This window comes from Myiozetetes cayanensis, unplaced genomic scaffold (genome assembly GCF_022539395.1).
Source record: "Myiozetetes cayanensis isolate MyiCay16 unplaced genomic scaffold, myiCay2020 scf5-8, whole genome shotgun sequence".
In the NCBI taxonomy this organism is placed as follows: domain Eukaryota; kingdom Metazoa; phylum Chordata; class Aves; order Passeriformes; family Tyrannidae; genus Myiozetetes; species Myiozetetes cayanensis.
Window position 1 is genome coordinate 59,700,459 of NW_026087742.1, and position 13,331 is coordinate 59,713,789.

The 13,331-nt window shown below is 37.6% G+C and overlaps 1 protein-coding gene across 3 annotated transcripts in view; it reads right to left on the reverse strand.

Moving 5' to 3' along the window:
* Positions 1–3,592: 3,592 nt before the first annotated feature.
* The window catches only part of ZC3H13 (zinc finger CCCH-type containing 13), a 45,780-nt gene continuing 36,041 nt past the window's right edge, over positions 3,593–13,331 (reverse strand). For 2 of the 3 annotated variants that reach the window (XM_050334041.1, XM_050334040.1), the window contains exons 16-20: positions 12,011–12,520; positions 8,882–9,037; positions 7,951–8,151; positions 4,668–4,831; positions 3,593–4,083 (exon numbers count right to left, since the gene is read on the reverse strand). In XM_050334041.1, the coding sequence (XP_050189998.1) occupies positions 3,913–4,083; positions 4,668–4,831; positions 7,951–8,151; positions 8,882–9,037; positions 12,011–12,520 (1,202 nt within the window). In that variant the 3' untranslated portion in view covers positions 3,593–3,912. The remainder of the gene's footprint in view (positions 4,084–4,667; positions 4,832–7,950; positions 8,152–8,881; positions 9,038–12,010; positions 12,521–13,331) is intronic. The other variant, XM_050334042.1, reaches the window with a different exon arrangement.

Sequence of the window (13,331 nt, forward strand, 5' to 3'; positions counted from 1 at the left end):
AGAAAGAAAGATATGCAAGAGGCTAAAAGGGTGGGCACACCCCAAAAGAGAAATGATGAACAACACAGGGAAGGGGATGAGAGGCTCTAAAGCAAGGTATGCAACTCAGACAAGTTTCATGGCTTTTTCTTAAACTGGGATGTGGGCAAGTCTACTTTTCAAAAGTTATTGTAAAGAATTGTCCTTTTCCTAAGACTATTGTAAAATTACCTAATGACAGTTTTTAACTTATATTCCCTGCAAACTAAATATTATTTTTAGCTAAAATGACAGAGACCAAAATACTCATATACAGGAACTTCACACTTACTGGGATCTACCTGTATAGTAATTCCTGACAGGTAATGGAAAATGGCCTGAAAAAAGGCAAAAATCTTAGTGCTTCCCACAGGAACAGCCATGTTTTCTGCCAGTACTGTAACATACTTCTGCACTCATTAGGAGCTGCAAATTGAATCAAAACAAAGGTGTGTAAGAGGCAATTTCAGCACTGTTCTTTGTATAATCCCAACAAATGACAGTACATATCAGCACTGGCTTTGACAGGACACTAGCACTTCAGGAGATACTCAAAGTAGCCCATCAAACCTACTTTATTCTCCATTTTCTAGGGCAATGTGAAATATTTTTCTGCAATCTAAGTGCATATATACACCTTGACTGTTTTACAGGAAGAGTGTTTAAAGTAAGCACAGTGTAATTAAATGCCACACCATGAATCTATTTTGTGTACTGCGGTCTTAGATAAGGCTGTTTCTAGCTATCAAACATTTTTATGTCTTCTAGAGACAGAGATTAAAATAGGCCTTAACATAATTGGTAGCAATGATCTAATACTTTCAGCTTAAAGTTTGCATTATTGTAGCTATAAAACAGGTGAGAATGAATTTAAATGCTGAATAGAATTGGTTTGTTAACTCTTGCTCAGGTACTAGTGTTTTAAGACATGTTATTTTTTAATAAGCATATATGAAACTACCAATGACATTAAAAATAATCGTTAGCAGGTTAAAAATGTCCAGCAAGCGAAAAACAGAAGATGAAGTTTTGCCCAAATTGTATAGTTTAATAAGAATCAAACAAATGGTAGAGATTTTTCATGTAATTTATATTTGACACAAGTACTATACACTGGTGTGTGGGCACTTACAAAAATAGAAAAAAAACCCCTCTCAGATCTTCTTTAACAATTCTTTAACCATTTTACTGAACACTTATGTACTAGGTGTTACAGAAAGCATTATAATAAGAAATCTTTGTATTTGAAGTGAATTGCTATTCATAGTTAGGCCTTTGCTTGAAGCCGATACAACTGTCAGTAATCACAAGAGATGTGAGACAGACCTGCTGTTCAACAGCACACTCAGCATCCCACCTCAACGTGCTGGTTCCAAGTGAACAAAAAGGTTAAAAAAACTAATATAAACCAACTGCCAAAAAATTTAGTGGTTCGTAACTCATTTTCAACCTGAATGAGAACAACAAAAGCAAGTTGCTTTGTAGCAAGCCAGTATCAGGGCATAATAATGGATTTTTTTCTCACCCTCTATGAGCAGAATTTGAAGCAACAGTTCAGATTTAAATGCAGGAAAAGTATAGAGGTGCATACAGAGACGTAGTCTGAAGCTTTAGAAGTCTCACTTTCACATGGAGAACTCCACAGACTACCTAAACACACTCTAGTGGTATAATCTGAAGATCCCACACAAGACATTAACTTCTCAAACTGAAAACAATTCTTACAAAATTGAGCCAAGGCTTGATGAGTCTCTAATCAGACCCATGAAATGGGCAAAAACATCATTGGTCACTGCCTTTATATCCAAAACCTCCTGAAACTCATCAACTGTAAAACACCCCCAGGTTGCTGTACGGGATTGATCTGCCCTGAAAATTAACATAATGTAAAATATATGACAGAATCACAGAATATCCCGAGTTGGAAGGGACCCACAGCAGTCATCGAAGTCCAACTCCTAACCCTGCACAGGACCCCCAAGAATCACACCATGTGCCTCAGAATGTTGTCCAAATGCTTCTTGAATTCAGACACGCTTGGTGCTGTGACCACTTCCCTGGGGAGGCTGTTCCAGTGCCTGACAACTCTCTGGGTAAAGAACTTCTTCCTAATATCCAAGCTAAACCTTCCCTGACTAAGCTTCATGCTGTTCCATCGTTCCTGTCACTAGTCACCAGAGAGATCAGTGCCTTCCCTGTGCTTCCCCTCATGAGGAAGTTGTAGACTGCAATGAGGTCTCCTCTGTCTCCTCCAGGCTGAACAGACCCAGTGCCCTCAGCGACTCCTCCTACAGTTTCCTCTCAAGGTCCTTCACCATCTTTGTTGCCCTCCTTTGGACACTAAGAGCTTAGTATCATTCTTATATTGCATTGCCCAAAACTGCACGCCTATTCCAGGTGAGGCCGCACCAGTGCAAAGCAGAGCAGGACAGTCCCCTCCCTTGACTGGTTGGCGATGCTTTGCCTGATGCCCCTCAGGACATGGCTGGCCCTCCTAGCTGCCAGGGCACTGCTCAGATTCAACCTGCCATCAACCAGGACCCCCAAGTCCCTTTCCACAGCACTGCTCTCCACCCTCTTGTTCCCCAGCCTGTACATACATGGGTATGTACCCCTGCCCCATCTCAGGTGCAGAAACCAGAACTTCGTCTTTGTTAAAACTTCATATGGTTTTTAATGGTTGATTGTCCAGCCCTCTTATTTGTCAGAGTCTCTCTGCAGAGTCTCTATGCCCTCCAGACACTCAACAGCTTCTCCCAATTTAGTAGCATCATCAAACTTGCTTAGTATTCCTTCCAGTCCTGCATCCAAGTAATTTATGAAGATGTTGAAGAGCATGGGGGCTAAGATGGAGCCCTGTGGAACCCCACTAGTGACAGGTCACCAGTCTGATGTTACCCCATTCACTGTTACCTTCTGTGCTCCACCCGTGAGCCAACTGCTCACCCACCACATGGTGTGTTTATCCAGCTGTGTGCTGGACATTTTGTCCAGAACAATCTTGTGAGAGAGAGTATCAACAGCTTTGCTGAAATCCAAAAAGATTACATGCCCTGGCTTTCCTTGATCAACTTGGTGGGTTACCTTGTCATAGAAAGAAATCAGGTTTGATAAGCAGGACTTTTCCCTCAGAGCCGTGCTGGCTGTGACCAATGACTGCATTGTCCTTCAGCTGTTTTTCAATATGCCCATGCTAGTCCTTTTTGTAAGCTGCCAGCGTTTCCAAAATGCAGTTAGTCTGCTAAATATAGGCACCTAAAACTGGTCCTGAATCACTTCCTAAAGTTTTTTGGGTTTTATATTTTCTTTTTTCATCAATAAGAAGGGGAGCCTTAACTGACTAGACTACATTTTTGTGTCTGGAAATTACAGTAAAAAACCTATGTTAAAGATGGAAAAGAGCCAGAGTTTGGCCCAAATCCATACCAGAGGCTACTATGACAAGAAAGGGATTTGGAAAGTGGAGGCAGACAGATTCCTAGGAAAGAAGTTATTTAAGAAATTCCAGACATGTATTGAGGGACCAAGGTGGTAGTGGGAAAACCCATTCATAATAAGGAAAAAGATACCCAGACAGTTTTCTTCAGTTTAATATCAGGTGGTGTTATAAACTGCTAAACCCAGACATCTTCACATTATTACACTTGATGCACCATAAAACAGGTTTATGTTACAGTGTAAGATTCACTATTATAAAAGTTGCAGAGACCTTCACACACAAGTCTTTATTTTTAACTCCTCTTATTCACATCCAAAGCCAGTAATTCTTATCTGTGTACAAATGGAGTATTTTCTTCTATCTTCTACAGTCACTTTCCAACCAACCAGTTCTAAACAGCAACACCAACACTGGTAGTGAGAAATCAACTAGTAAGTGCCATTGCAGTCATTTGCTCAAGTCACACACACTTCTTGCTGGATAGCTGGCTGTGGAATTTTACTGTCCTCTGTCTTTTCCTGCCCAGGAACCTGGCACACAGTCTTTCGTTTGAATAACCGTAGACTTAACCGTAACAAGTCACTGTCCATTGCTGCGGAATTTGTGTAAGTTTGTTTTGTTGCACCCTGTTGAAATGAAAAATGAAAAATTAAAAAACAAAGAACTGAAAAAAATGGCTTTTAACATGCAAACTGAGAAATTACCCTCAAGTACTCTCAATAATTAGAGGTTTAATCATACATATGCACTAGAAAAGGCTTTGAGAATTAATGATTTTTCTATTAGCATGCACGATCATAAATTTACTGCAGTAGCAAAAATGGCTAAAGTAATTTTTCTTTCAATTTTAACTTGAATTCTTACAATTCTTATAAAAGTATATGGAATCTTAAGTAGGAGACTTATTTAACAACTGCCTTTGAAATTGTATGTTACCCAATTACTTTTATTATGTATTCTCTAGATATAGAAAATGTATCTCCAGAATTTAAATGCCCAAATGAGAAGAAACAGTGCTTACCTCTATCTAGTCTTAATCTCTCATTTAAAGTGAAAAATAAACACCCTACAATTTCTCTAAATAAAAGTCTCTTTATTATTTATAGGACTAGGTATACTTCAGGACAACAAACACAAGTTATCTCCCAAGAGAAATGCTTTGCTTAGTGGAATCCACATTTTGACCAAGCACTGTAAGCAAACTACTTGCCTTTTCATTCTTCATTAGCTGCTTACGAATTGCCGAATCCCTCCGAAAGCACAGCGCTTTGCAGCAGGGACCCAGATTACTGAGAAGACCTGCTCTCTCTTCTTTTCGTCGAAGTGCAGCCATGTTCAATGCCCCCAGTTCATGTTCAAAAAGGTTTTCTGCATCTAGAAAGAATTCATGGTTGCAGAGATTAATATTTATGTGGTATTTTTGAACAGCAATATACAGTTATATGAAATTTCTTAAAATTTTACTATTTGTATTTCTGCCTTCTAAAAAATATTGAGGTTTGGAAAGAAAGGATATTAGTGTATAAAATAACATTAACAAATCCTTTGCCATTCAAAGAGAAGGATGGGTATCCTTCTATTTAGCTTCAGCACTGGAAAGCAATATTGAGACAGCAATCACTGAGAAGCCTAAAAATCAAGTGACAGGTCTGGACAGAAGACAGGGTATGATTTATGGTCAGACCTGTGTGATGGAAGAAAGGTGTTTACCACTTGCATTAATCATAAAATAGTCTAATTTTCACTTCTCTGCAAGACATTAGATAACTGTACCAGTATCAACACAGGGTCTGTATGACTTAACAGAAGAGAAATAGAACTATCTAGAATAATTCTTTCATATGTGGTGGATGAAACTGGAGAACAAGTCAACAGATGCTAATGAACTACTCCTTCCTACCAGCTCACCTAATGCATTTGTTGACAATACTCAAAGTGACAGCTCCATAGCACATTTACCAGGAGAAACAGTGTGCAGATAGAACAGTTCTACAAGAGATGGATCCTGAGGAGAATCTTGTTCTGCAACAAGTCTGTTTCTACGAAATGCAGACAAAACTAAAAAGAGTGGCTGGACCACAGTTCATTGACTTATAACCCTTTTACAATAAACAGGAAGATTATGATACAATAGAAAGGAAAAAAAAAAAAAAGGTATGTGGCTAAGTCCAATCCAGCTGTCTCTATATAGTAAAGCTGGGAGTTCAGCAGGGAATTTAACACCTCACCAGACATGCCAAGAAATCTGGGGAAAATATAGCATCTAAAAACACAGACTGCTGCAGCAGTTCAGCAGTATACATACAGAAGAGGACAAAGATGCATTTTTAAACCACTCAGAATTAGGACGAAGCTCAGTAAGACTAGATTTTAAACAAGGTGAAAAGAAACAAAAAAGTTACATGCAATGAAGGGCAGGTTAAAGAGAATTGCACTGAAGTCATCAAGACAACCTCAATGGTCCATCAAAAAATGGAAATAAGTGACAAGACACAAAAAGGTCACTTCAAAGGTAACACAGACAGCTTGCAGAGTCTTCCTGGGTGCCAGATGCTTGCTGAGCATATCTGGCAAGTAAGCCTGTCCATATCCTTAGAGAAAACAATTGCATATAATAGGGAGAGGGCAAGTCAGCTACAAATCTCAGTTCCATCGCATACTACAGATTTTTGTTTCCAAACAAAAAAAAAACCAATCAAAAAACCGCACCCCCAAAAAACTTATCACGTCCTTTCTTTCTGTATTTCAGAGTATTACCAGAAACTTTTCATCCTCAACAAGAACAAAGATGGGAACAGCAAACTCAGGAATAAGACAGGGAAACAAATTACATTACCATGAAGAAGTCCAAAGTGAAAATGCTACATTTTCACTGCAACACACACTGAAAATATCTAGCTTGAATTAATTCACTTTTTAGGGCACCATATTTGTGCCTTTCTTTAGAATACATGTGCTATGGCTGTGTAATCACTACACAAAGAATATTCACCTGGCAGATTACAGAAGAAGTGCATACACTTGAAAGCCTGCTGGCAGTTCCATGTGTAGCAACTTCGATGCACAAGACACTGCACATACCAAAGGGACATCAACAGAGGCACTTTAAGTCCCCCTTCCTCTCCTGAACAAAGTTCTGCTGAATCCGAGTACACTTAAGACAGTCCAGCAGCAGTGCTGGAGAGCCTCCTATTACCATAAGGACTTTGTTTATTTCTAGGGAAGCATGCAAGGACTGCAGAGATTATTTTGGGTATCATTTTAAACAGCCAGGTACAGTGATTCTGCAGTGCAGTTGCTGTTGCAAGGAAACCCTGGTAAGAAGTGCTCAATTATAAAGCAAAATTAGAGCTTACAGGGAGAGAGACATAGTTCACACCTTTACTATATCAGTTTGTATACTCAGGAAGACTCAATACTTATTGACTTGAGAAAAAAAAAAGGAGAAGCAGTAGCAACAGCCCAGGATTAAGAGTTATACAATTTAAATGGCTCAAACAAGCAGTGGCATTGATGGAGATTAGCAGGGTTAGGAGAAGTTTTGGGTTAGTTGGTTTTTTTTTGCCCACATATCTGAGACTGTGAGGTTAACAAGACAACTGCATGAAGAATAATGTAAAGAATTGAAAAGTATTGTTTCAAATTAAGAACTAGAATTTACAGCATAAAAAAAAATCAAAACAATATGAGCTCCACAGATACTATTATTTATAAACTATAATTTTCTAACATTTAAATAATGCAATAATTTGCACAGAGATCTTAGAGAAAGCAAATATTTCATACCTCTAAAAGAACTATTCTACCATGCAAGTTGTTGCAAGCAGCTCAACTGTTTCCAGCAATGCAAAGAGAAAAATCAATATTCTTTCTCATGCAAAAGTCCTGCTTACACTAGAGAACTGTAGTAAATGGCACTGGTACAATTCATGTCCATCCCATTTCTTATGCATGTCTTAATGACACACACTTTGTCCAAATTCTAAACCTGTGTATTTAATTTCCCACTTCTAGTAGAGGTATAATATACAAATTTCACTTAGTGCCTTCATTCTGACCCCCAAACCCCTATGTATGAATTCTAGAGAGATCCTCAGAATAAAAATAAGATGACGGGCAGTAGACCTTCAGAGAAAATAAGAAATCTTATTTCTTTTTTGAGACATTACTATTAGTTCATTGAAAAGGATTTTTAGCTCTGTAAAACAGTACTGACACACTTTGGGCTAGGGAAGCATGAATGGTCTCACAAAAAGAATATTCCACTAAGATAAAAGTTTTTTGTTTTGGTTATTAGTCTAGACCTCCTCACCACTGCTGGAATGCAAACACCAATTTGACTGACACGCTGCTGTATTACATCCTGTAATTTTCACACAATACTCATTACACACTTTCTATAGTCTTTGAAACCTAAAATAATGAACTAATGCACATTTCATTAGGACTTTTTCACTAAGCAAAAAAGACAGTTTAATGCTTGCAGAAATTACCTTTAGGTTTTTCTAGCACTCTCTGGCAAGTCTCTTTTATTTTGCTGAAGAGTTCTGGTCCTGCCAACCGCTTGGAAATGCCAACTCTCAACATAACAGCACCTGGTGTGAATTTTAAAAGAGCAGCCCCAGGCTCACGTGGTTCTTTTGGTTGCTTTGGCATAAGACTGGACCAATCTACATCTATAACATCCACTGGATCTGCAAAGATATCGACAGAGAATAAGTTACCACATCATCACTCCTTTACCACAGTTGATTAATTTCACATGCTGTGTGTGTGTCCATCATTGCCTCCTAAAAGAAATATATACTAGATGAACATTGTTTTAGTTCTCTTGGACTCTGAAGGTAAAAATATCAAAACTCACTTAGACAGGTGGAAAAAAGGTGCATAAAAAAATAAACCTTCATGGATTAAAAAAACCAAACCAAACAAACCAGCCCTAACATCTGCTTAATTTTTATTGTAATCCCTTTGTGAAAGCCTGCTCAGGCCCTGCTTAGACTGCAGATTTGGACATAGCATTGACACGTTCAAAGAAGTTACAGTACAACTAAACATGCTAAGACAAATTCAAATTAAATGCTTAAAAAGCTAGTTAGTATTTCAACTCCCGATGCAGGATTTTTTTTTTTTTTTCCAAAAGAAAGATACGCTACTTATTGAATAACCACACAATTGTGCTTCTTTAGTACATTTATCACAGAAAATACAAACACCGATCATACAGCCCAGATTACCCAACTGAACTTAGGACAGTTAGAAGATTCCGTGCTTCCCAATGCATTTGGAAAACATTCAAGCACAGACAGAATCTGATCATAAATTGCACTCCTAATTCAGAAATACTGTCAACATCACAAGAGCATTATATGCCAACTGATCTATTCTTTCTATTCAAGTAATTATAAAGGGGGGTTGATATACTTTTACCAGGCATCTTCTCATCCTCCTGTTGATCCTCACGCTTTTCAGCATCACCTGCCAGAATTTCATCCAGTTCATCATCACTGATTGGCTCGTATTCTCCAGCACCAGAACCCAGAGACTGTACATCATTAGTCTTTGTTTCATCCTCTCCTCCTATAGAGATACATACTGTCACTTTAGAGCAATCATATTTGTTTTCTAAACACACTTTAAGCTGCCTGAAGAAAAAAAGGTTTAGCAAACTAAACTGTTAGCTTTTAGGGACAAATATATTCAACATAAAAACAGGTATTAACTCAGAAGTTATTTCTCCCATACACAACATGGTAGTTTGAATTTTATGTACATCAGTAATTTTTTTTTGGTGCAGTACTAGTCAAATTGCACACAGATGGCCATATTCACAAGAAACATGTTGATTATCTGGTATCTGACAAGTAATTTATAACACAATTCTAAGTTAGTGCCACAAAGTCTTTCAGATTAATCTGAATTCAGGATTCAGTCCCACGACACTAGAACTAACAAAACTCCAAACTACAGAAAGGTAAGAGATATCCTGAATCATGCACAGAGTTTTTAGACTCTTTGTGGCAGTCACAAAAAGAGCTTTTAAGCCATGACAAACTTCCTCTAGTTGTTATCCTCCCATCCATCCACACACTATATCTGTACACAGATACCAGTGCTGTGTGTGGAAATGTTCCTTAAGACTTGTGAATACAAGATACTCAAACATTGTATTTTACAGTTCACAAAAGGAACACCTGAAGGCATTCTGTCACCTCTAAGACTGAAAGATCTCACTCAAGCATTCAAAAATCCTATTGTTCTAAACTCAGGCTTTCCTATGCTTCTGCATCATAGTACTGGCAAAGAGCTGTGCCACACAAACTGGACAGAAATCCTCCCCTGTGGATGACTGTTCTAATATCTTCCATCTCCCTTAGCCAGAAGGGAACCTGCTTCCATTTTAAGTTCCTCCCCCTGCTTTTTTTTTTTGGCTTGCCTTCATAAAAGCTACAGAGGGAGAAGAAAAATATCACCTCAACTAACCTAAAAATCAGCACAGAGAAAGCAAATAAAAGACATGCTAGCAGAGCATAAATTAACTACTCAGACCACCTGGCAATGATTTGGAGGAAGCATATAGTGTCTTACTCATTATTTAAGCCCCTTCCCAGAGCAAACACATTAAGGTTCGAAACATTACAATAATTTTATTATATCCTGACACATTTTGTTAGAATATATACTACAGTAATTCATCCAAGTAAATACCAGATACCTCTTTAACATCATCAGATTTGGAAATTGTATGTAGTTTTCTAACAAGTTTTTCCTTTTTACAAAGGAAAATAAGGTGATCTGTACCAGATTTCACTTTGTGTCTTACAACTTGAAATATTCACTGCCTGTATGATCCATCTTCTGCATCTACACTGATCTACCAGATACACTAGCTCACCAGTACTACCTGTTTGGACCCATTAAAAAATTTAGTGTACTAAGCAATTAAAAATAATAACTCATAATTGTCAAGTAAATAAAAACTTTGCTTTTTGAGTCAAAGTTTGATAATTTCTGGATTATAATCCTATCATTACCTTTACCCCTCTTTAGTGGAGATATACTTTCATATTAATTCTTCATTAAAAACTCAGCACACTACTCAGATAAAAGAAGCAATGTAAACAGGAGTTACAAACTAATGAAAGACAATGAAGTACACTAAACTTTAGAAAATCGTAAACATGCTATATATAGCATGCTTTAATAAAACAGAATGCCATCTCATATTTTACAAGCGATATTTTTCTAAAAAAACTCCCAAACATCCTAAATATACCATAACTTCTTGCAGATCAATTTTCAGAGAATTTAGAACACAATTTTTGAAAAACAGACAAAAGAATACACACTAAAACACTCAAAAGTCTGTTGAAAGGCTAGACCTAAGAACACATTGAACATCCACAGCCTGTTTAGTTACAGGTGCCCTTTTGGAAACAGGGTGATGTATCTAAGAACAGCCTTTCATTATCTCTTTTCTGAAGCTATCACATTGTACTCTCAGATTTACTCATATACCACTCCTTTCCTCTACCTTAAAAACAGTTGATCTGTCTGTTATGGCAAGACAGAGCAGACTTTTCCAGGTTCACTCCAAATACTATCTTTGTCAAGTGCTTCCACTCCATAGATAATCTCCATAAATGCAATCTTCTCAATGGTATTGGTCAACCCTAATGACCACTTCGTGAGTACTCATGAAGGAGACACAAGTAACAAATATTCCTCATCATCCTCTTGAGATAGCATTTAACTGCCCAAATTAACAATTAACACTACAGATGATTCTTATTAAGAATGCAAACACAATGAGCATAACCATACCATACACCAGTTACTCTGGGTTTAGACTCGTTTCTTTTTTGTTGTTGATATGTGTTAGAAGTACTTCCCAACTCCCTATCCATGCAGAGCTCAAGCTTCTAATCCATGTGACAAACTCTTAGAATCTGTCACTTGTTTGCCCCTTATGTACTTTATTTGTCAATCCTAAGCACATCTTCCACAGGATCACTAGGGCCAGCAAACTGAAGCCACATTTACCTCAGGAAAGCTATTTTTGTACTGTTGTGCCACGCCATACATATGTTTCACCTACTAATCAGACAACAATTTCTATGATAATAGAGTTCTGTACAAAAAAGCCCCAAAGAACAGTTTCAAGTCAACACTTTTTTTCTTCACTCATTACCTATCCCTTCCAAAATAAGAAATAGATTGTACAATGACATAACAAGGCAATCAAATGTTCATGGCATCCTTTAGCAAACTGCCTAATCAGAAACATTACACCTTGGTGAAATTACATCTTAGATAACTTATGCTTCTTTTCCCCAAGACTTCTTTAGAAATTAAGACAACACTAACAACAATTAACACTATGGAAGACGCTCATCACATTTCTCTCTTATTGTGTCTGCTTCCACAGCAGAGAAGCTGGAGCCAACAAACCTTTGAGTAGAAAATTATTCTAATACAGCTCAATTCCACACAATGCTAACAGAGAAAGAATAAAACATTTGTCAGCCCGGTTTCTTTCCCAGAATATCTCACCTTCTAAACTCTCTACCTTTTCGGCCTCATTTCCATCTTCAAAACCTTGTAAAGGTCCTAAATCCTTGTCTGTTTTTTCCTTCTCTGAAGCTGCTGAATCTCGACAAACTCCATCAAACTCCTTTTCATGATCTCTGTCCATTTTTGTTTCACTATGCTTTGTCGACTCCTTTTGAGAGGAGATGTCAAGAGTTCTCTCTCTCTCTCTTTCAGCAGTATCAGGTAGTTGTCTGTCTCTCTCTCTCTCCAGCTCCCGTCTTTTCTCCCTCTCTCTCTCTCGCTCTCTGAGTCTCTCTCGTTCCCGGCTCCTTGGCCAGTCTTTGTCAATATCTCGGTCCCAGTCTCTCTGTCTTCCCTCTCTCCTGTCTCTCTCTCGTTCTCGATCATGGTCATGTCGATCTCGGTCCTGAAGCCTTTCCCTGCTATCAAAGGACCCCGATCTGGAATGGACCTGACGATCTGATTCAGGAGAACTTCTTCTTGAACTGTGGCTCCTTGAATCTTGACGATCTGGATAAAATATTTTGAATATAAGCATGACTGTGACAAATAAATGTAATATCATTTTACTAGACCAAAGCATTTTAAATATTCAACTATGAAAGTATATTTCTCAAAAGTATCATCTTCAAATTAATAATGCTTTCAGACTGCCTATAGATTCAGCATCACTTAAACATAAGGTAGCTTCTCCCAGTTCCAAAAAAAGAACTGCAGTGGCTACTTTCTACTATGACAGAAGCCAAATTGAAGGTACACAATCTTAACTCAGAAATTTAGGCCAGGAAAAAAAAATCACCTCAAAATTCATATTTTTTCGAAACATGTCTTCTAAAAGCTAGGAATGCCTTAGTTAGCAAATTACAAATTCAGAAAAACAATTTTAGGCATGTAACCATGAGGAGAACAGAGACTAGAAATGCTTTAGGAGAAAGATATTTCCCTAGTGATGCTCTTTAAATTTTAAAATATTTTACCTATTTTTTTATACATGAAGTGCACAAATAAAACAAGTCAACTGTCATTATTTTGGTTTGCAACAAAGATGATTTCCATGTGCACTGAAAGTATGCCTAACAAGAACCATGACAGATTTACCTAATTTTGCATAATTCAGGAAATTCCATATAAAAATTAATGCTAATAATGAATTTAAGCCCATAATTTAGATGATAAAACTACCTCAGTGTTCTGTTAGCACAAGCATTTTCTCTTTCCGTGAGGTTTTTTGTCCTACAAATTACTTTATTCCCCTGACAGAATGAACTGAATCTGAGTCAATGTTTTGGTATAAACAAAATGGTAATCCTGCCCGCTGAGG